A 25,944-nucleotide genomic window follows, 5' to 3' on the forward strand; every position below is an offset into this window, starting at 1 on the left:
AATAAGAGCTATTTATGACAAACCCACAGCTAATATCATACTGAATGGGCAAAAAGTGGAAAAATTCCCTTTGAAAACTGGCACAAGCCAGGGATGCCCTTTCTCACCACTCCTATTCAACATAGTGTTGGAAGTTCTGGCTAGGGCAATCAGGCAAGAGAAAGAAATCAAGGGTATTCAGTTAGGTAAAGAAGAAGTCAAATTGTCCCTGTTTGCAGATGACATGATTGTATATTTAGAAAACCCCATCGTCTCAGCCCAAAATCTTCTTAAGCTGATAAGCAACTTCAGCAAAGTCTCAGGATACAAAATTAATGTGCAAAAATCACAAGCATTCTTATACACCAGTAACAGACAAGCAGAGAGCCAAATCAGGAATGAACTTCCATTCACAATTGCTTCAAAGAGAATAAAATACCTAGGAATCCAACTTACAAGGGATGTAAAGGACCTCTTCAAGGAGAACTACAAACCACTGCTCAGTGAAATCAAAGAGGACACAAACAAATGGAAGAACATACCATGCTCATGGATAGGAAGAATCAATATCGTGAAAATGGCCATACTGCCCAAGGTTATTTATATATTCAATGCCATCCCCATCAAGCTACCAATGAGTTTCTTCACCGAATTGGAAAAAACTGCTTTAAAGTTCATATGGAACCAAAAAAGAGCCCGCATTGCCAAGACAATCCTAAGTCAAAAGGACAAAGCCGGAGGCGTCACGCTACCTGACTTCAAACTATACTACAAGGCTACAGTAACCAAAACAGCATGGTACTGGTACCAAAACAGAGATATAGACCAATGGAACAGAACGGAGTCCTCAGAAATAATGCCACACATCTACAACCATCTGATCTTTGACAAACCTGACGAAAACAAGAAATGGGGAAAGGATTCCCTATTTAATAAATGGTGCTGGGAAAATTAGCTAGCCATAAGTAGAAAGCTGAAACTGGATCCTTTCCTTACTCCTTATACAAAGATTAATTCAAGATGGATTAGAGACTTAAATGTTAGACCTAATACCATAAAAACCCTAGAAGAAAATCTAGGTAGTACCATTCAGGACATAGGCATGGGCAAGGACTTCATGTCTAAAACACCAAAAGCAACGGCAGCAAAAGCCAAAATTGACAAATGGGATCTCATTAAACTAAAGAGCTTCTGCACAGCAAAAGAAACTACCATCAGAGTGAACAGGCAACCTACAGAATGGGAGAAAAGTTTTGCAATCTACTCATCTGACAAAGGGCTAATTTCCAGAATCTACAAAGAACTCAAACAAATATACAAGAAAAAAACAAACAACCCCATCCAAAAGTGGGGAAAGGATATGAACAGACATTTCTCAAAAGAAGACATTCATACAGCCAACAGACACATGAAAAAATGCTCATCATCACTGGCCATCAGAGAAATGCAAATCAAAACCACAATGAGATACCATCTCACACCAGTTAGAATGGCAATCATTAAAAAATCAGGAAACAACAGGTGTTGGAGAGGATGTGGAGAAATAGGAACACTTTTACACTGTTGGTGGGATTGTAAACTAGTTCAACCATTATGGAAAACAGTATGGCAATTCCTCAAGGATCTAGAACTAGTTGTACCATATGACCCAGCCATCCCACTACTGGGTATATACCCAAAGGATTATAAATTATGCTACTACAAAGACACATGCACACGTATGTTTATTGCAGCACTATTCACAATAGCAAAGACTTGGAATCAACCCAAATGTCCATCAGTGACAGACTGGATTAAGAAAATGTGGCACATATACACCATGGAATACTATGCAGCCATAAAAAAGGATGAGTTTGCGTCCTTTGTAGGGACATGGATGCAGCTGGAAACCATCATTCTTAGCAAACTATCACAAGAAGAGAAAACCAAACACTGCATGTTCTCACTCATAGGTGGGAACTGAACAATGAGCTCACTTGGACTCGGGAAGGGGAACATCACACAATGGGGCCTATCATGGGGAGGGGGGAGGGGGGAGGGATTGCATTGGGGAGTTATACCTGATATAAATGATGAATTGATGGGTGCTGATGAGTTGATGGGTGCAGCACACCAACATGGCACATATATACATATGTAACAAACCTGCACGTTATGCACATGTACCCTAGAACTTAATGTATAATAATAAAAAGAAAAAGAGTAAAAACAACATGCTCCTGAACAATAATGGAGAATTTACATAATGAAGAAATTAGATAATTCCTTGAGACAAGTGAAAATAGAAACACAGCATACCCAAACCTATGAGATACAGCAAAAGCAGTTTTAAGAGGGAAGTTACAGCAATGAACACTTACATCAAGAAAGGTATACCTTAAGAAACTAGAAAAACAAAAACAAACTAAACTTAATGTTGGTAGAACAAAAGAAATAACAGAGACTAGAACAAAAATAAATAAAATTTAAAAATATGAAAGATTAACAAAACCAAGACTTGGTTTTCAAAAAATAAACAACATTTATAAACCATTAGCTAGTGTAAGTAAAAAAGAGAGAAGACTAAAATAATCATAATTAGAGATGATAAAAGGAGACATCACAACAGATGCCACAGAAATACAAATGATTAAATACAAATACAAAAGATAATATTATGAACAATTACATGCCAAAAAGTGGAAAAATCTATAAGAAATGTATAAATTCCTGAACACACACAGCCTACCAAGACTGAATCATGAAGAAATAGAGAACTGAACAGACTAATAATAAGGAACAAGACTGGGGCAATAATAGACTCTCCCATCAAAGGGGAGTCCAGGACCTGATGGCTTCACTGCTAATAAATATTTGTCAATAATATTGAATTATCAAATATTTGAGGAAGAACTCATTAACTTTTCTCAAATTTATCATAAAAAATTGAAGAGGTGGGAATACCTTCAACTTACTTTATAAAGTCAGCATTACCATGATATGAAAATCAGACAATGATACAACAAAAAAAGAAAACTAGAGGCCAATATCCCTGTTGAACATAGATGCAAAAACTCTCAACACTAGCAAAACAAATTAAACAACATATTAAAAAGATCTTTCATTATTACCAAACAGAATCACACCAGGGGTACAAGGAGGGTTCGACATATGCAAATCAATAAACGTAATACATCATACTAACAGAATCAAGGACAAAAACCAAAAAATCAAATATGAATATTTCAGTAGATGCAGGAAAAAAAATTCTATAAAAGTTAACATGTTTTCATGATAAAAAAAATCCTCAACAAATTAGGTATAAAAGTAATATACTACACAATAAAGGCCATATATGACAAACCACAGATAACATCATACTCAATTGGGAAAAGTTGGGAGCATTTTTCTCTAAGTTATGGAACAAAACAAGGATGTCCACTTTCACTGTTTTTATCCAACACAATACTGGAAGTCTTAGCTATAGCAATTGGACAAGAGAAAGAGATAAAGGGCATCCAAATTGGATAGGAGAAAGTCAAACTATCCCTGTTTGAGAACGGCACGATTAAAAATACAGAAAACCCAAAGACTCCACACACACACACAAAATGGAACCAATAAATAAATGAATTTAATAAAGCTACAGCATACAAAATCAGCAAATAAAAATTAGTTGCATTTCTATACACCAATTACAATCTGAAAAATAAATCAAGAATGTAATCCAATGTATAATAGTTATAAAATATAAAATAGTGATACATTTAACCATGGAGGTCAACAATCTCTATACTGAAAACTATAAGATAACTGATGAAATAAATTGAAGATATAAATAATTGGAATGACATTTTATGTCCACTCAATGGAAGAAATAATATTAAATGTCTGTACTACCCAAAGGGAGCTAATGATTAATGTGATCCCTATGAAAATAGCAATGATGTTCTTCATAGAAATAGAAAAACCAATCCTAAAATTTGTATGGAACAACAAAAGACCCAAATATCCAAAACAATCTTAATCAAAAAGAATGAAGCTGGAGGCATCATACTACCTGACCTCAAAACATACCACAAAGCTATAGTGACCAAAACAGCATGGTATTGGCATAAAAACAGACCCATTGGCCAAGGTATAGAATAGAGAATCCAGAAAGAAATCCACACACTTATAGCCAACTCATTTTTGACAAAGTTGGAAAGAATATACACTGGGGAAAAGATAGGCCTTAATAAATGGTGCTAGGAAAGCTAGATTGCATACTGAGTAAATGCAGAAACTCCTAGATATTTTTTAACTAAAAAGAGTTAATAGCTATCTTTGTGCACTATGATTAGCACAGGCAAGTCTCCCTGGCTTTGGGCTTTTGATAATAACAGAGAAAAGATTAACATATATACATACATACATATACACACACATATATAAAATAATGGTTTACATATATATACACACACATATATGTGTGTGTGTTTTCCTCATATATATGTGAAAAATGTGTTTTGTAAGTTGTACTCTAAGAGCAAGGGAAATTTACATGGAAACCAAAGAAAAGTTTACTGAAAGGATGAAAGAATGTGTTTGTATGTTTCCCCTGGATTTCTCAATAATTATCTCCCCAAATTATTTTCTCCTAAAATGTTTATACCTGCTAATATGTCTAAGTTTATGCTAACTTTAGAGGCTTAAAGTTATTTTTTAATATATGTGTATGCTGAAACCGCTTCAATTTTTGCTTTATCTTTTAAGTTTATCAGTGTATAAAAAGTATGTGTAAATGTATAATGCTATGAATTTAAGAATTTCAAATAATATTAGAATAAAAATTATTTTTTTCTTAAAGCTGAGCTTAACAAATATTTTCAAATTTAATATTTCATAAAAACAATGCATAGAAAGTCCTGTTAGATAATGCAAGAAAATAAGAATATTTTTAAAATATTCCAGGTTGTTTTTTAGGATGGAGAGAATGCAAAGCAAAAACATTTGTTGATTTGATTCTGCTCTATACTTCATAATTATCATCTATTTTGAAATTTATAATAAAACACTGCTTTAAGACAATGTTTTCATCACAATTTATATAAAAATAAATTCCAGATGAGTCATACATTTAACCTAAAAATACTGTAAAAATTCTAGATGGAAAGATGGGATGAGATTTTAAAAAATAATATCAAAGTGGGGACTGTAGTTTACAACACAACATAAATTCTATAAGCTGTAAACTGATACAATTAACCATGTAAACTTAAAAAAAAACTAATGAAAGTTAACCAAAATCTAAAGAAATTATGTTTGAATCCTTTATCAAGACAAAGTGCAATTTCCTTAAAATAGAACAAGATCCTATATATCAGAATATATAAATCAATAAAAAATGAAGAAAACTTTGATTAAACATTGAAGTGCCTTTTTAATATACAAAAATGTTTAAACTTATCAATATTAATATTGATGTAAATTGAAATTCCTCAGTAATAATTTTTTATATCTATCAAATTTGTTAAAACTGTTAAGACAATGACTATGGTCTGAATGTTGGGTATCTCACAAAAATTCATATGTTATATTCCTAAAGTATTCCTAATACTCAATGTGATAGGATTAAAAGTTAGAACTTTGTGGGGAATTATCAAATAATAAAAGCTCTACTCGCATGAATGAGATCTGTGCCCTAATAAAAGAGGTTGAAAGTTGCTTTTGCTCCTTCCGGTAGGTGAGGTTTCAGCAAGAAGTTGCTACCTTGGAAGCAGAGAGCATATCCCACCAGACACTAAATCTGTTGGCATCTTGATCTTGAACTTCCCAGCTTCGAGAACTCTGAGAAATAAATCTCTGTTGTTTATTAATTACCCAGTCTAAGGCATTTTTGTTATAGCAGCCCGAGAGGACTAAGACATCTTTGGTAGAACAGTATACGGACAAGGTATGGAGAAAAGACACTTTTAGAGATTGCTGGAGGGACTGAAAATTAATAAAGCTGGAGGTTAGTTTGCTGGTATCTACTAAAATTCCAAATCTATATGACATTTGTTCCATCAATCAAATACACATTTTGAATTTTATTTTATACACACTTTTACAAGTTACAAAAAGATATACATCATTTCTTTTAGCATCATTTGTAAAAATATAACCTTAGAAATAACTTGAATTTCCACCAATAGGGGCAGGCTAAATACACTGTGAAATGTCCACTCAATGGAATACAGCGCGGACATAAAAAATGAGAATATTTTAGTGTATTGGATATGAAACCATCTCAAAGACATATTAAGCACAGAGTAGTAGAGTATGTATAATACGCTACCATTTGTGTAAAAAAAGGTGATTCATATATCTCTATGTGTACGTGTTTTCATATATGCAAACATATCTATATACGTATCTATGACATGTTCATATCTGAAAAGCATATATGTGTATATATATGTATATATACACACACACACATAGGTATGAATGCCATATCTCTGAAAGGATATGTAGAAAGGTGATGATATTGTTTATTTCCAGGAGGGGAGACTGAGTACTTGGGGAAAGTATGAGCAGGAAAATTTTTACTTTATACTTAAAAAAAAATCTTTTCCATTATGTGCCTGAGAAATATAGTACCAAAAAATTTAATGAATAAAACTTGAATTAAAAGCAAAGTGAGGGCTGGGTGCAGTGGCTCACACCTGTATTCCCAGCACTTTGGGAGGCTTAAGTGGAGCATTACTTGAGGTCAGGAGCTGAAGACCAGCCTGGCCAACATGGTGGAACCCCATCTCTATTAAAAATACAAAAATTAGTCAGGTTTAGGTGATGCGTGCCTGCAGCCCCAGCTTCTTGAGAGGCTGAGGCAGGAGAATAGCTTGCACGTGGGAGCCAGAGGTTGCAGTGAGTCGAGATCATGCCATGGCATTCCACCCTGGGTGATAAAGTGAGACTTTGTCTCAAAACAAAAACAAAAACAAAAGCATGGCAAAGTGAGATTAAAAATCAAGATTAATTCAGAGATAATGAAATGAAACATGATGTGTAGACGGCATGATCATAGAAATAATTCTAATTCTTGCCTGTCTTTGATACTTGATAATTACTTAAGTAAAGTTTTAAGTTTGTTTCTGCTGATCATAGCAAAATACCTGAAACTTGGAAATCTATAAAGAAAATACATTTATTTCTTACAATTGCAGAGGCTGAAAAGTCCAAGGTCGAGGGGCAACATCTGGTGAAGGCCTTCTTGGTGGGGACTCTGTGTAGAGTCTGGAGGTGGCACAGGGCATCACGCGGCAAGGAGGCTGAACAGGATAGTTCAGGCCTTTCTTCCTGTTCCAATAAAGCCACCAACTCTACTCCTATGATAGCCCACTAACACAATAATCCATAAATGAAATAATCTATTCATGTGGGCAGAGTCCCTTGTGGCCCAATCATCTCTTAAGGGCCTCATCTGTCAATACTGCCACATTGGGGATTATATCTCAACATGAATTTTAGAGGGGACAAACATTCAAACCATAGCAAGTAACCATTCCCATATTATTTAATTCCAAGTTACATTTTCTGCAGAATTTGAGGGCACTGATCGTTAAGTTGTTTTCTTTGAATAATAGTAAAGTTGAGATATTCCTCGAGTTGGAAGTACTACTTTGGTTTGTACAACCTTGTTCCTCTTACTATCTCTGAAGGAAACCTATTCCAGAAGCTATGCGACCAAAAAGAAGAAAAGGACAATGAAGTACATTTCCAGCAATTTTTATAGGACGTCAGTGCCAAGTTTAATTAGAGAGCACATTCCAACGCTTCCAAATACCTGGAAGAGGCTTTGCAAGCAGATGGAGAGTGACAGCATATGCATTTCAGAGTAAGCCTGGTAGGTCCAGCAAACTATGTATTTTGTGTGTTGTAATCTCCACTCTTATAAGGCTAACAGGATCAGTAGAAGCAGCACTGAATCAAAAACTGTGTTTCAGTGCATGGTGTTATAGCACAAACTCCTGTCTGGTCAGTGAATTTAGCACAAAAACAAGGCAAGTATTGATGGAATAAAGAAAAGGACCATCTCCTGAATACCTATGAGTAAGATGATTCACAAACATTCTCTCAACTAATCCTCACATCAATTCTATGAGTAGTTATTGTCATCCTTTTTTTTTTTTTTTTTTCTAAATGAAAACATTGAGGCTTAGGAGAGCGAAGTAACTTGTCCAAGACTCAGTAGCTTCCTAATTGATGGGAGCCTCTATTTGAAATCAGGTGGGTTTGATTTCAAATCTGCATCTCTTCCTAAGACCTCCACTACTTGCCAAAACAAAATAAGGTTATTTGTTGACATGAAGCAGGCAGGACAACCAATTCTTCCCTAGGAACTGTAAGAGCTATTTCCAGAATCAAAGCAAAAGGGTCTAGCTCCTTCATGCTGGCCCAGATACTACTCGTTTTTCAATTGGTTGGTGTCCTCCAGGTTTTTATGGGACTGCTTTGTGTGTGAAACAGTGTAGCTAAAGTAAAAGCCAAGGACGGAACCCCAGGAGTTCTAACATTTACAGGCCTGGTAGAGGAGGGCATTTGGCAAAGAATCTAAAAGCGAGCAGTTAGTGAGGTCAGAGGAAAGCCGCTAAGAAGAGCAATTAGACATTCAGAAAATAAAGTGTTTCAGGAAAGATGGAGTGGCCAACAATAACAAACGCTTCTGATAGGTTAAGTAAATGAGGCCAGATAATTGACCATTGGTTTAGGCACAGTATAGATGAAAGAGCTAAGCTAGTTTTAGGAGAAGCCCAACGAAAGTGATTCTACCTTACCTCTTTGCTGGGATGAAATATACAACTGTCTGTAGAATTTTAGGTACTACTACACTGGGATTTTGAATGAAAGTAAGATAATGTTTTGTTTTGTTTTATTGATGATTTATTGATTGATTGATTGTAACATTTCCCTGGTCTTTGTAGGGACACATCTCCAGAATTACCACTGCCAGCAGAGTCAGTCTGGATATATTTCTAACAGAAACCATATTATTTTAAATTCTACTCTTCCTTATATCCCAGACTAGGATGGGTTTTTCTTTTAATACTACATTATATTTTTTCCTGCCTGGCATCTGACACTATTTTAGTTATTGGTCTAATAATTTTTTTTCAAATGTCTACCTCTCTGGGTAGAGTCCCATGAGGACTCTAACTGTGTTTGTCTTGTTCACTGCTCTTTCTCTTATTCTTAGTGTTTGGTACAGAACAAGAAGTCAACAAATTTTATTTATATGTGAATAAATGAATTACATTTAAATCCTTTTTCTCGTATGAGACAAAAATCTCAAAACTAATCTTCCTGCATAATTTTGGATGCTTCCTCTTGGCCATTTTCACTGTTGCCAAAGAAAAATGTCTCAGAGTTTTTCAATAGATAAAATTGTAAAAATCAATAAAATAGGATACACAAACTGCATTTTTAATAAGATATTTAAGGAATGGTAACAAAACTGAACACCTCTATAGAGAGCCATATAGCATATTTAAGGAAAATAAAACGCAGCATGGAAATAAAGAAAGGGACCAATTCATTTTCTGGCGAGATTCCATTATCCATTAACTTGTTCTGGAGAGAGCAAGGGGAAATTGGATTACTGGATTATTACAATCTAGTCTGTCTTTGCTAGCCATCTATTAAGAGATTATATATAGACACCACTTATGAGTGATAGCAAAAATACGTATGTATTCTAGAATTTAGCATAATTAATTGCTGTATTTTTGTTTTATGCCTTCTGTTTGACACTGTTCTGATGAATCAGGAACTTTAGAAGAAACATGCTACAAAATATGAGACTTTTAATAAAAGAGACTATGTCTAATCAGCACATTAAATACCATTTTATTAATGCAACACCAACACCATTTTATTCACGTGATTTTGTTGCTGGTGATGAATTAAAACAATTATGACCAATAATATTCTTCAGAGAGGATAACCTGACTCACTCTCTCTCTATATATATATTTATATAAAAATATATTTATATATAAATATAATTATATATAATATATACAAATTAATATACAAACATAAAATATTTATTTTATATTATATATTAATTTGTATATTATATATAAGCATATTTTATATAAATACACAAATAATATATAATTATATATTATCATTATATATTATAAATAAATATAATTATATATTTATATTAAAATACACCTATAATTATATATATATAATTATAAAATGTATATATGTTCTATATTTATATAAAAATATTAAATGTATATATGTTATATATTTATATAACCACAATATATAAACAGAATCAAAACTATGAGAATAACTGCATCAGTGTTTCCTGGAAGGCTGAAAATAGCAATTAAAAATGCATTAAATTTAACCATATAGAAAGCTTTTTAGATGGACTAGAGTTCCTGACCTCTTGTTTTAAAATTTCACATTTAACTTTCAGCCCAAGAGTTCAACGAAATCATTGAGTAAATGATATTTTAACTTTAATTCTATCTCTGTATATTTCTCTCTTTTAATTACTTATCTTTCTACACTACTCTCTAATTCACTAGATGCTTCACTAAGTGCAAACACCTCCCGATTTTAGAATCAGAGTTCTACTACCTCTGAAGTAGAGACAAAAGATATTACATTATTTTAGAGATAAGAAAACAATGGCTACTGAGTGATTTGTTAATTCTTTATAATTAGTAAGTTGTAAAACTAAAATTAAAATTAAAATCTTATGGTTTTGATTCACATGTATTGTAAACAAAAATGGCAACTATTACATCCATTATTTATGGAATGCCTAGTATACGTGAAGTGTTAGGTTGGATATAAAAAATGCATTGGTGAGCAAGAGAGATAAAATTCCTGCACTGAAGTGTTTTATAATATACTCCACAATACTGTCTCCCTGTTGATCTTAATTGCTGTATTGTTTTACCAAGGATTCAGTAATATAAGTAACATCTACCATTTTTTTTCTTAAAAAGGAATTATATTAAGATTTCTGTAACTTCTGGGAAGCTGGGGAAGAGGAGCCCAAGCCTTGGGAAATAATACAGACTATTAGGCAAAAACAGTTCTTAAACAGAGTTTTTACATACCATAGTTCTTTTCACAATTTAATTTTCAGTGCAAGTTTTTCTCTAGATACTTACTAAAAAGAAAAAATAAAAAGTAAACAGAATATCAGGATCCATAGTGACAAAGTTCTATTTAATGGAATAGTTGCCTAATGTCAGGTATCATTCGACTAACTTGTTAAAAAATACAGATTCATGCGCACTTTACTGGATATCCTGTATTTTCTGAAGTAGCCAAGAACCTGTGTTTTAATAAGCTCCCCAGATGATTCTTAGCAGCAGGAAATTTAGGAAATACTAGAGTTAAACAATTGTAAAAAAAAAAAAAAAAGTTTCCATTTTCTTATGTTTACTGGACTTTTCATGAGTTTGGAGTAATTTGACTTACTAAAATGTCCCATCCCAATCAACAACTATATTTTAAAACTAATATTCAAGATTCAAGAATCATCAGTTTCCTGGGTAACTATTACACAAAGTCACAATGTGAAAAATAGAAAAAATTTAAGTGAAATGACTCAAACTATAGTCTTCAATGAAATATTATACATTCTAAACAACTTAATTGATAGTATTAAAATATAAAGAAGCTCATTGTAGATAAATTCATTTTTTCCTATCACCATTTGTGAATGAAAAACATCTTTAAAGAATGAAGGCTTCTAAAGAATGAACACAGTAAAATAAAAATCACATGACACAATATTGCTTATACATCTTGACTCCACTACAGCAATTTTATGACTATAACACTGCACTATTTCAGAGGTCTCCATTTCAGTTTTGTGTATGGCCATGTGGGGCAGAAAGAGTCAACATTAAATCTGAGCTCTACACTTGTTAGATGCTAAATTCATATCAATTGAAAAGTCATATGAAGTCTAGGTAATTGACCCCAGAGATATCACAAATATAGCATATTTTGCTGCAGACATTTAGACTTACTCTTTTTTTCTTTGAGGTGGAGGAGAGGTTAGAACCTTAAATTTAGGGACTTAGATCATGCAAGTTTCCTATCTGCCTTTCTATTCATACCATCTATCATTTTTATCTTTTCATTTTTTTTAATTACCATTCTACAATTTCATCTCCTTTTGACTTACATAAGACCATATGCTGAGTTTGGTGCTTGCCTATTTTTTCAGTCTTGTAAAATGTTTATTATTATTTTGTGTATTTATCTAAATGTTAGAAAAATAGGCCGGGCACGGTGGGTGGCTCACGCCTGTAATCCCAGCACTTTGGAAGGCTGAGGCGGGCGGATCACGAGGTCAGGAGATCGAGACCATCCTGGTTCACACGGTGAAACCCCGTCTCTACTAAAAATACAAAAATTAGCCGGGCACGGTGGTGGGCTCCTGTAGTCCCAGCCACTCGGGAGGCTGAGGCAGGAGAATGGCGTGAACTTGGGAGGTGGAGCTTGCAGTGAGCCCAGATCGCACCACTGCACTCCAGCCTGGAGGACAGAGTGAGAAAAAAAAAAAAAAAATAGTATTGTGCTAATGTACAATATTATGTTTCTTCCCTTGTTTTCCACTCATTACTGTTTCGACTTTTTATCCATGTTACTATGTAGACATCTAACCCATTTTTCTAAGTGCTCCACAATACTCCATGGTACATACACACTACATTTTACGGATCTATTCTTCTGTAAAGGATACCTGGGTTGCCTCCAACTCCTCAGCCTCACTAACAATGCTGTATTGAATATCCTAGTAAACATGCCCTTAGTGAACTTTGTGAAAATATGTACCCAGAGTAAGATTACTGGCTTCCAGTTTACTTGCCAACTGAAAGTGCGTGAAGGTTCCAATGTCCCATATCATAATTGATCTTTTTTTGGTATTGTTGAACCATTTTTACATTCATGGGATAAAATTACTTGACCAAGTCATGTTCTTTAATATTCAATATTTTAATTATACTTTTTTCATCAATGTTTATTAACAATGTGAGGTTATTTTTTTTCATGTATTGTCATACTTCAGTTGTAGAATCAAAATTTCACTAGTTTTACTAATACAACATAGTATGTATGTTATTGATATTTTCAGAATTTGTTATGGTTTCATTTTTGACTATTTATTTACTTTGTTATGAAAATTAAAGCATATAGTGATAGAAGCATAACTGGCTAGTCATTTTTAGTATCTGAATTTTCGTATATTTTTCTTCTTTACAGCACATAAGACATGGCGATATACCACTCATTTTGGACAATTTCTTGTTACAAGTAAAATTTTATATACTACTCATGGAGCTGCCGTTTAAAAAGAAATTTTCTTTTCATAACATTTATTCTATATACTTAACAGAATATCAAATAATATTTTTATATATTTATAAATGATAAATATTTTATAAATTATAATTTGATATATTTGTATCTATCGAATTATAAACATATTAAGTCTAAGTTATCTTTATATTTACACAGATTTAGAACTAAGAGAATGAGCACATAAGGTGGTAAAAAGGCACCTTTCTTTCAGAATAAACATCATTCCCTAACTAATGCCAATGGTTACATAAGAAAGTACATTGCTGGAAAAATATCTAAGAAAAGTCAGGGACATATTATAGCCAGTTTCTTAATGATTACTATTTCAATCATTCAAATTAAGAGTTATAGAATTGGATATTTTTCAACATATACATTTCAGGGCACATTCTAACTTTTCTTTCATTGCTGAATTATTTAGAAATTGGCTAGAGCAAAACCAAAGGAAAGGGAGAAAGATAAATAGCTAAATCAACCTTTTGGGTTAAAGTAACTGAGAAAGATACGTCCGCAAATTAAGCATAGACTTTCTGAAATTTTCCACATTTAAATTCAGGTGACTTGTCAGTTTAGAGTATTCTATGATGATATTTTCTTTTTCTCAAGGAATTTTCAGAGAATAACTTGGCCAAAATTGTGGTATACATATCACATGCTATCTAATACAAAGAGATGTTTTTTGATAGAATTTTCATCTAGTAATTATTAATTGATCTCCGCAGAGTGTTATATGCTACAAATTCAATAGTAAGATTAATGGAGTTTCTATTTTCACTAAACTCAATGTTACCATGGGTATCAGACAAATAAAAGGTATTTTAATGCATGTGAAAAGTAAAGGGTGCTTCTGTCCGCATGGTACAAGATGGCTCAAAATCAGGTCCACATTCTGTCTAGTGGAAGGGAAAAAGCAGAGGAAAGGAGGGTATTCCCTTCTCCTTTAAGAGACTATACTGAAATTTTTACACATCTATTACAAAGATATTCATTGCAGTCTTATTTGTAATTATGAAAAATTGGAATTGATGTGTATATTGCTGTATATGCTGTAGGCAGTTGTAAAAAATCAACCAACTGTACATACATGCATCAGCATAGATAATTCTCAAAAATTAATATTGAGCTTTAAAAATTATAGAAGAATAATTAAATTTAGACAATCTGGTTCTAGAATTAGTATATATAACAATAACACTGTATTACCTATTTCTAAAATGTATTATATCACAGGTTGACGGAGATAAAGACTGTATCACAAATAATAGATATATGTAGTAAATGTACACAAAGATGAAACTATGTTCACCAAAGCTAATAAGAAATTCATAACAGAGATTTCCTTTGAGAGAAGAAGTCAGAGAATTTGACTTGGGAGGGCAACAAAGAGTCTAAGCACATATGTGCATGTGTGTGTGTATATATCCAAAAGTTAATACAGAAATATGTTTCTACTGATTTGACATATGACTCCCACTTTTAGGTAGCACATTTTCCTCTGCATTCATGTATCTGTATCACTCATGCTGCCTTATAACAAAACACCGTCATTTGGAGAAATGATTTTCAAAAGAAATCATCGCATGAATGTCAAGAACTTTCGTTTGTTCTTGTTTTTACTTACAAACCTTCTAATCAGATTCAAAATAAGATTTTAAAAAGTCCCTAATTGTGCTTCAGAACTAAAAGTGTACACGTGTTTTAGTTAAAGCATATCTTAATACAATTTTCTTAGGTAGTCATTCAATAAACGACTTAAAATTTACCAAAATATATAAACTTAAAATACGAGCATCTTAGGCAGAAAGGTTTTATTGGTTTTTGGCATCTTCTTGTGGATGATCTCTGTGTAAACAAGTTTTGATTTCAGGGTCGGAGTGGAGGGGACTGTAGAAATCAGTTAATAAGGGTTTTCATTGTTCACGGAACTGAGTTAATGCTGACATTAGCTCAGCATAATTAGTTTAAAACACATTTAAAAAGAAAGTCTTATCTATCCCACTCATTCCACAATTAGGGGGTCTCTTTATGTAGATTTTATTAAAACAGATGTGTTCATGCTAGCAATAATCACTATTAATATTATCCAACTAATTCATTCTACTCTTGTTCCAGGCTCCTAAAATAACCTTCAGATTACAGGTTTTATTTTCACATAGATGTTCACGCAGGAGAGTATAAACTAAAACATTTTCAATCAGTTGGAAATGTTTATTTTTTATTTTAAAGAAACTATCGTTTGTTCTCTGACATGTCCTAAGAGCCAACACCAGTGCCTAGCATATAATAGGGCTGATAAGGTATCTGCTGGATAGACATCTATCTTAGTTTATAGATTGATCTTTTGTGTATCTCTCTGCCAAGACACTAATGACCTCTGTCTACACTGACACATTGGAGATCTTAAGCTAAACTGAAGTGCAGAAGCGGAGCCTGGCAATTCAGCCAAGGTAAATCCCAGCTACTGAGTGCACAGCCAGTCTCCGGAGACCACACTTCTATCTTGTTCTAACTGCAGCTGTTTCTACTTTTCTATCAAATCAATTTTCCTTTTTCATTCTAAGCATTTTATTTTGATATGGTTCTTCAAAATCCCTTTGGAAAGAGAAAGTATGATTCCACATTTAAATAATCAGAACTGTACTATGTTTAACAGTGCTGGAATCCTTCACTTTTTGTTTCAGGCAAGGCATTATATTATCCAGAGAGGATTCAGAGAAAACAGAAGTAGCATGAATGTGATGAAGAAACTAGACATGAAGAGGCTAACTAGCTTATCAAAGGCCATAATTCTAAAAAGTAGAGTTGTAATTTGAACTCAGGGGTTTTAATATCAGAGATGATGTTCCTTACCATAGGTTTTAATGTAGAGTCATTGAAGGATACCATAAATAAGTAACTAAGGCATTGCTTTTTTTTAAATGTTATTTTTACTAGATAATTACTTTGTTTATCAACCCTACTCAGAGTCAGGTATACCACCAGGCAGTGGGAATACAAAGATGAAACTCACACTTTAGCTGGGAAGACAGGTCAAACTGATATCACATGATGCACCTAATAAATTCACCGTGATAAGTGCAGTGGTGGTGACATGTCAGGGTGTTATGAGAACAGGGAACCGAAACACTAAATCCAGCTAGAAGAGGTTATAAAGGCTTTCTGAAAAGGTTAGCGGAGCTGGGGTTAGCCATTAGGAGGGAAGTTTGGAGAAGTGATGCACACTCCAGGCAGGTAAATATAAGGCAGGCAAAGTCACCATGGAGTTTAATGTACTGAATCATGGAATGCAATGTGGAGATGATGTTAAAGTCAGGAGTGATAATCAGGGCTTAGACCTTAGAGGCACTGTGGATAATGGGAGAGTCTGGATTTCATCCTGTGAGTAAATGGGGAGCTGGTCAAGATTTATAAATAGGATAGTCACATAAACATGGATATATTTTAAATAGTGGGGTGGCAGGTTGGAAAAGGAGCTGAAGTTCTTTTAGTCAAAATAAGCCAGATTGTGCTATGGTAACAAATAAATATCCAAATATCAGTGAGTTAACACAATAAAAGATTATTTCTTAAACATCCAAAGTCTGGGGCTGACTAGGCAGCCCTTCTCCACCTGGTAGCTATGCCATCTGGAATATACATCCTTCCAAGTTATTGCACTGCAGGTGACAAGATGTTTTTATGGGTTGGGACTAGAAGTGACCTTCATTTACCTTTCCCATATCTCATCATCTGGGATCCTGCCACCGGACCCAGAGTAAGTGCAAGAGGCCTTAGGCAAGCACTGAGAGCCTACCACAGAATAGGGCATTTCATTCAATCTTGTTTATCATAGTTGAAATATACCTATAAGTTCTTACCGTATTATTTGGAGAAAAATCAGTTTATTTATTTACTCAATTCATTCAACAAACGCTTTTGTGAGCACCTACTCGGCACTGTCCTAAGTTCTGTCTCTGTCATAAAAAGCAGGGGTAAAGCATTGTTCACATTACTTCCTGCGCATCAACTCTTCATTGACTCTCCAGTCACATGGAGATATGTGCAAGGGGACAGAATTAGAGTAAGAGGGGTGAGAAGCATAACATGGACCAGATCATGTGTAGCTTTGCAGGACTTTGAATTTAACTTAAATGAAAGACCTTAGAACATTCTGTGCAGAAGAGTGATATAATCTGACTTCCTTTTTTAAAAAATAATTCTGGCTGCTCTGTTGAGAACAGACATAAGGTGATGGGGTAGACACATTGAGCCCTCTTAGGAAGTTACATAGTAATCCAAGTGAACAATGATTATGGTTCTGAGCCAGGGTAGAAGCATGGATCTGGTGAAAAGTGGTCTTATTCTTGATATATTTTGAAATGAAGGTATTTAATTTTGAATTAAATAATTAGAATTTGAAGATAAGTGAGATGTACGCTATAAGACAATAAGGTCTTAATTAACTTGAATTCTTAGGAGCATGGAGTTGCAGCCAACTGAGGGGAGACAAGGCTTAAACATTTGAAATATTCCTAGATGGCTTCAAAAGGGTTCTAGAGAGTATTAGCCCCCTAAATAATTCAGCTCCAATGGATGCTTCCTTTCAAATTTCAAATAATAACAATGTTGATGAAAAAGTGTTTTTCCAAGATTTAAAGCTTAGCCCCAAGCATTCCCTACATTGACAAAATTTCACACAAAATCTAAGATCTATCTACCTAAAAATAAAACTAGTAAGAAAATTATGTAATTATCTTTTCTGAAAGCCAAGTCAGAAGATATTAAGTGATATTAGATCATTTTGATGTGACATAGTTCATTTACTTTTTGTTAGGGGCATGTTTGCTTTATGGGAACTACCTACGAACCTCTCTTACAGAAATAAACTGCTTGTTTATTATTGTTGTTGTTATTATTTATGCATTAGAAAGACATCAAGTAAGGTATGCCACTTTACTTTGGCAGTTTAATTCATCCACTGAGTATTAATTAGTAGATGAGGAAATGATAAAGATTCTCTCTTTGACCAAACTTTAGTCAAACTCTTCTGAGCTCTCTTTTTAACCAGACCTCAATTTTTGAGCTCCCATGTTAGTTTCTGCATTGACCAATTTAGCAAGAATCTTCTCAGTTTAGCTAGAATTGTTCATCCTTGATATCTGATCACACTTTGACATCTGATCAGGTTTCCTTCCTCCACGGTGCTTCCGGTGATATTTGATCAGCCTGGTCTGCCTTCAGCAAGAATCCCATCAGATCTGTTGGCCAGGATTCCCCCTTACCCCAAATGTTACCTCTTAGTAATTTCTATCCATTAAGTCCTTCCCCTTAACTCAGCTCCTTGGCTATAAATTCCCACTTTTCCTTGTGGTATTCACAGTTGAGCCCAATTTCTCTTTTCTACTATAAAATCCCATTGCGGTAGCCTTCCTGTGTAACTATTGTAATAGTCCTCTTTGAATAGTCTGCCTAACCATTCTGTAATGGGTGTAATGAATAAGTTTTTCTTTAACAAAGATCATATCGGAGCTGGATTTTGATGAAAGCAGGGAAGGAGGGAGAGTTTTTTTAGGTATGTAGAACAAAATGCATAAATGCAGGGATGTGAAAAAGGATGACTCATGGAAATTATAAAATTTAGGGCTCATGAGATCAGAGCAGTTTGGTTCAGGAGTGTGAGGAATAGGAAACTGAACCTGGTGAAGTCTAGTAAGACTGATTATGAAGTTATGCATGAGGCCAGGCATGGTGGCTCACGCCTGTAATCTCAGCACTTTGAGAGACAGAGGCAGGTGGATCCCCTGAGGTCAGGAGTTTGAGACCAGCCTGGTTAACATGATAAAACCCTGTCTCTACTAAAAATACAAAATAAGTCAGGCAAGGTGGTGGGTCTCTGTAATCCCAGTTACTCAGGAGGCTGAGACAGCAGAATCACTTGAACCCAAGAGGCGGAGGTTGCAGTGAGCCGAGACTGCGCCACTGCACTCCAGTCTGGGTGACAGAGCAAAACTTTGTCAAAAAAAAAAAAAAAAAAGTTATGCATGGGTAATTACATGGTACAATAAAGAGGTTCAATCTTAGCCTTTAGGTAAAATAAAGATAATGATGTTGAAAAATTTAAAAGAATTGAAAGAGCCCTATGGGAGGAAGATGGAAAACAGAGATTAGACAAAGAAAAGTCATTAGAAAACTACTCACGGGGAAATACAATTGAGAACCAATTTAGCTCCTAGTAATCCTGGACGACCAAGTTTTAAAACTAGAGCATATCTAACAGAGTTGATAAGCTAAAGTTATGAACAAGTATGTGGTTATATATTGTTTTGCTAATAGAACGCCAAACTCAGCTTAATATGTTTTCTTATAAAGCAAAAAACAAGCAAACAACAACAAAAAAAAACAGTGACCCCAGAAATATATCATACTATATAAAACCTAGTTAAAAATTCAGTTTGGAAGAGTCTTACTTGCCTTCATCTAACATTTGCTTTCTAGAATTTGCCTCTCCCAAGTAAACAGAATGTTTCATGGATAATCACACAAATTTTAATACCTAGTGGAGCAAGTGCACTATTCAGGAAAGGATAGGCAGTAGACACATTTTTTAAAAAAATAGAGATAGGGTTTTGCTGTGTCACCAAGGCTGGAATGCAGGGGAGCTATCATAGTTCACTCTAACTTCCAATTCCTGGGCTCACTCTAACCACCTTAACCTTCTAAGTAGGTGTGACTATAGACACATACCACCACACCCAGCTAATTAAAAAAAATTGTAGAGATAGGGTCTCACTATGTTGCCCAGGTTGCCCAAGCTAGAATACATTTGTAAAAGTCAATTTTATAGAAGTAATAGCTATATATGTCATAGTATGCATTAGAAAACTTCAATGTAACAAAAAAGATGTGTCATCAAGAGGGAAGTAATCTATGAAATCCACATAACCAAAAAAGGATTAGTATCCACATTTTTAGATTTTTCTATAAATTAATAAGCAATAGACAAGCAAACCAAGAGAAACACACACAAAAGACTGACAGGCAATTCATAGAACATAAAATTCAAGCGTTCATTGATCATACATGAAAACATTTCAAACTCACCAATATTAGAATAGTGTTCATTTCCAAAGGACAAAAAAGGAGTGGGATGGGATTGGGAAATACAAAGCAAAATACTATTTTATGTGTAACGTTTAATGTCTTTAAATAAGAGCAGAGAAATACTGGAAAATGTCAACATACAGTTATAGCTAGTAGGTAGTAAGCATATACATGTTTGATTTGCTTTCTATATTTTCTTTTGTATTCCCGAAATTTTAAAAAATAATTTCAACATTTATTTTAGATTCATGAGGTACATATGTAAGTTTGTTACATGAATATATTGTGTGATGCTGAGGTTTGGGGTACGACAGATCCCTTTACCCAGGTACTGAACATAGGACCCAACAGTTAGTTTTTTAAGCCTTCTCCCATTGCCAATAGGCCTAGTTTCTATTGTTCCCATCTTTATAAGCTCCCACTTATAAGTGAGAATATGCAGTATTTAGTTTTCCTTTCCTGCATTATTTTGTTTAGGATAATGGTCTCCAGATGCATCCATGTTGCTGCAAAGGACATTATTTCATTCTTTTTTTATGGCTACATAGTATGCTGTGGTATGTATATACCACATTTTCTTTATCCAGTCTACCACAGATGGGCACCTAGATTGATTCCATGTCTTTGCTTTTGTGAATAGTGCTGTGATGAATATATGAGTACATTTATCTTTTTGTAGAAAAACTGATCTTCTTTTGTATAGATTCTCAGTAATGGAATTGCTAGGTCAAACGGTAGCTCTGTTTTAAGATTTTTGAGACATCTCCATATTGCTTTCCACAGTGGCTGAACACATTTATATTCCCACCAACAGTGTATAAGTATTCCTTTTTTTCTGCAGCCTTACTAGCATGTATTGTTTTTTGATGTTTTAATAATAGTCATTCTGCATGCTTATAGATGTGTAGAATCAATATTGTGAAAATGACCATACTGCCAACAGCAATCTACACATTCAATGCAATTCCCATCAAAATACCACCACAATTCTTCAGAGAACTAGCAAAAACAGTCCTAAAATTCATTTGGAACCAAAAAAAGAGCCCACATAGCCAAAGCAAGACTAAGCAAAAGGAACAAATCTGGAGACATCACATTACCTAACTTCAAACTATACTATAAGACCATAATCACCAAAACAGCATCGTACCGGTATAAAAACAGCCACATAGACCAATGGAAGAGAATAGAGAACACATAAATAAACCCACATACTTACAGCCAATTGATCTTTAACAAAGCAAACAAAAACATAAAGTGGGGAAAGAATACCCTATTCAACAAATAGTGCTGGGAAAATTGCTAAGCCACACGTAGGAAAATGAAACTGGATCTTCATCTCTCATCTTACACAAAAATATACTCAAGATAGATCAAGGAACTTAAATCTAAGACCTGAAACTATAAAAATTCTAGAAGATAACATCAGAAAAACCCTTCTAGACATTGGCTTACCCAAGACTTAATGACCAAGAACCCAAAAACAAATGCAACAGAAACAAAGATAAATAGGTGGGATTTAAGAGCTTCTGTGCAGCAAAAGGAACAGTCAGCAGAGTAAACAGTCAACCCACAGAGTGGGAGGAAATCTCCACAATCTATACATCTGTCAAAGGACTAATATCCAGAATCTACAAGAACCTCAAACAAATTAGTAAGAAAAAATTATTATCAGAAAGTGGGCGAAGGACATGAATAGACAATTCTCAAAAGAAGATATACAAATGACCAACAAATACATGAAAAAAATGCTCAACATCACTAATGATCAGGGAAATACAAATCAAAACCACAATGCAATACCACATTACTAATGGAAGAATGGCCATAGTAAAAACATAAAAAAAAAAAAAAAAGATGTTGTCATGGATGCAGTGAAAAGGGAACACTTCTACACTGCTAATGGAATGTAAACTAGTACAACCACTTTGGAAAACAGTGTGGAGATCCCTTAGAGAACTAAGAGTAGAACTACCATTTAATCCAGAAATCTCACTACTGGGTATCTACCCAGAGGAAAAGAAGTCCATGCACAAAAAATATACTTGCACATGCAGGTTTATACCAGCACAATTTACAGTTCCAAAAATATGGAAGCAGCCTAAATGCCCATAAATCAATGTGTGAATAAAGAAACTGTGATATCTATATCTACATCTATATCTATCTCCACATAATGGAATACTACTACTCAGCCATAAAAAGGAATGAACTAATGGCTTCACAGCAACCTAGATGGAACTGAAGACTATTATTCTAAGTGAAGTAATTCAGGAATAGAAAGCCAGACATTGTATGTTCTCACTCATAAGTGGGAGCTAAGCTATGAGGATGCAAAGGCATAAGAATGATACAATGGACTTTGAGGACTCTGGGGAAAGGGTCGGAGGGATGTGAGGGATAAAAGACTACAAATTGGGTTCGGTGTATACTTCTTGGGTGATGGGTGCACCAAAATCTCACAAATCACCACTAAAGAACTTACTTACGTAACCAAATACCACTTGTTCCCCAAAAACCTATGGAAATAAAAATTTTAAACAATAATAACAATAATTATAGCCATTACTACTGGTGTGAGATTGTATCTCATTGTGGTTTTGATTTAAATTGTGTTTTTGAAATATTTCTTAATAAATTAACATATAGGCCAGGCGTGGTGACTCATGCCTATAATCCCAGCACTTTGGGAGGCCGAGGCGGGTGCATCACCTGAGGTCAGAAGTTTGAGACCAGCCTGCTAACATGGAGAAACCCCATCTCTACTAAAAAAAAAAAAAAAAAAAAAAAAAAAAAAAAATTAGCTGGGCATGGTGGCTCATGTATGTAATCCTAGCAACTGGGGAGCCTGAGGCAGAAGAACTGCTTGAACCCAGGAGGCGGAAGTTACAGTGAGCCGAGATTGCGCCACTGCACTCCAGCCTGGGCAACAGAGTGAGACTCCTTCTCAAAAAATAAATAAATGAAATAAAATGATATGGGAGGCAGTGTGAGTTAGGGGAAGAACACAGAAACGGGAGTTGGAATCCTAACGTGTAGTCCCAAATCTTTCACCTACCCACTGTGTGACCTTGCGAAAATCTCTTCAATTTTCTGAAACTGATTCTTCAGCTAAAACCTTAAACGATATGTGCCTTTACTACATAAAGTTATTGTAAGGAGTGAATTAGTTCATGTATGCGAAAGTGATATTCAAATGTGAAGAAAAGATATGGAAATTCTCAAATTTGCAGTTAATATGAAATTAAATGAACATATTTTTCTAGTTACTCTCATGCTAAACGTATTGAAACAGATATTAGAAACAAAAGTGGGGATTATAAAAGACATACATATTTTCTTACCGGGTCTATTAGCTGGGAGTAGAGTTCATGGCAATTGTCAAAAATATACTTGTATGTAGAATCCAGGCAAGCCCTTACACAGTCTTTCACCACCATGCTTGCTTTTGGGGGGCTTTGCAGCTCCAGAACCTGACAGACAAAGACAGATGCTTATTTTCTCAAATGCAACAATAACACATTGCAATCTAGTAGAAACTACTCAAATATATATTCAATGAAGACTTTTAGTTGATTTTTCTATGTTCAGTAAGTGTCATCTTACCATGTGGTTTTAAACGTGTAAACATTTCAGCTTTCTGATATAAAATCATACTGAAAATGATAATGGTTGTAAACACTCAAATAAAAACACTTAACGTGACCAGTTAATAGTTCACGCATTCTTTGATTTCATTCCATTCCATCACTCAGCAAATATTTATCGCTTCCTATATGCCAGATAATGGTGATACAGCAATGAACGATAGAAATAAAAATCCCTTTCCTCATGGGCTTAAGTTCAAGTAGATAATAAACAAAATAAATATATAAGATATATTACCTGATGATGCATGTTGAAAATAAAACAGAAGAAGGATAGGAAGTGTTTCAATGGAAAAGAACTAATACAATAAATAGCAATGATAAATGAAGATGTAGGGTGAGAACAAGGGGAAACTACATATAGATGATTATAAGAATCTTAGCTTTTAGTGAGGTGGGAAGGAATTGGATAGTTTAAGCGTAAGAGAAAAATGGCCCAATTTTAGCAACATAACTATCTTTTATAAGGCTCCCTTATGCTGCCTTAAAGTGGGCTATGACAAAAATAGAAAGACCAATTATGAGAATAATGTTAAAATTTAGTCTAGAGAAGATGATGCTTGATCAAGATGGTAGGATTATAAATTATTAGAAGAAATCATATTCCAGTAAATTTTAGAAAAAAAAGAGCGAACAGGACTTCCTGACAGACTGGATGACTTGTGTGAGAGCTGACTCCAATTGTCCCCAGTATTTTAGCCTGAGCAACTGTTATAAGGGAGGTGACTTCAATTTAAATCGGAAAAACTGTGGATGGGAGCTCAGGAGCTCAATTCTGAACAGTTTAAGAAGCCTATTAGGCATATACATGAATTTCAAGAAGGTATTTGGAAAAATGAATCTACAGTTGTGGAAAAGTTCTGGTTAGAGATATAAATTTGGAAATTATCTGTAAGATAGAAGAATGTAAAGAAACAACACTGGTTGAGTATGGATAGTGAAGAGAAGAGGTCCAAGAAATAAATCCAGTTAAATCTTACATAATTCTAAATCTGTGACAACAGACAAATGAGAAAGAATAAAGCAGTAGAGAGCCCCCGCCCACCCCCACAAGAGCTAATGGTATAGGAAGGAAGTAAAACATGCGATGTTGACAAATGATTTTTGGGAAATGAGAGAGTAAAAGTCTGATTGCAGTGTGGTCAAAAACTAAGGACAGAGTTGAAGTTTTAATACTGTTAAAATGTCAGTTCTCTCCAGATTGATCAATAGATGAAATGAAATCTCAATTAAAATCCTAGAAAGAATGATAATCACCTATACAACTGTGAAAAATAAAGAAACGAGGTGGGATGCACATTATCTTTTTTTTTATGATTTGCTATGAGGTCACAGTAATCAAGACAGGATGGTAGTGGTGGATGTACAAACAACTGAACAGTATAGAGAGTTCAGAAATAGACCCATACATATATGGTCAATTTAATTTTTTACAATAATACAAAAATAATTTAATGGAGAAAGGAAAATCTTTCTAATAAATGCTGCTGGAACTCTTAAACATAAATATGTAAAATGTTATCCTTGATTCACACTTTACATCTTATACCAAACAAAAACCACCACCAAAAAAATTCCCAAAATTCTAAATAAAACATATGCCCAAATATAAAAGGTAAAACCAATCTTTTAGAAGAAACACACCAAGAAACCTCTTTGTGATGTTGGTTTAACCAAGAGCATTATCCATAATTAGAAAAAAAAAAAAGATAAGGTAGACCAAAATTTAAAACTTGCTATATGATATATTTTTAAGACAAATAAAAGACAAGGCACAAACAAGGCAAAAATAATAGCAAATCACATATCCGGCAAAAAAATTGTATCCAAAACATATAAAAACTCTCAAAACTCAAGACTATTGTATTCTTGAAAAATGCAAGAA

The 25,944-nt window shown here is 34.2% G+C and overlaps 1 protein-coding gene across 2 annotated transcripts in view; it reads right to left on the reverse strand.

Moving 5' to 3' along the window:
- Positions 1 to 25,944, reverse strand: part of UNC13C (unc-13 homolog C) — a 584,413-nt gene that overhangs the window by 189,258 nt on the left and 369,211 nt on the right. For both annotated transcript variants that reach the window (XM_026447030.2, XM_026447029.1), the window contains exon 16: positions 23,757 to 23,885. In XM_026447030.2, the coding sequence (XP_026302815.1) occupies positions 23,757 to 23,885 (129 nt within the window). The remainder of the gene's footprint in view (positions 1 to 23,756; positions 23,886 to 25,944) is intronic.

This window comes from Piliocolobus tephrosceles, chromosome 6, assembly GCF_002776525.5.
Source record: "Piliocolobus tephrosceles isolate RC106 chromosome 6, ASM277652v3, whole genome shotgun sequence".
In the NCBI taxonomy this organism is placed as follows: domain Eukaryota; kingdom Metazoa; phylum Chordata; class Mammalia; order Primates; family Cercopithecidae; genus Piliocolobus; species Piliocolobus tephrosceles.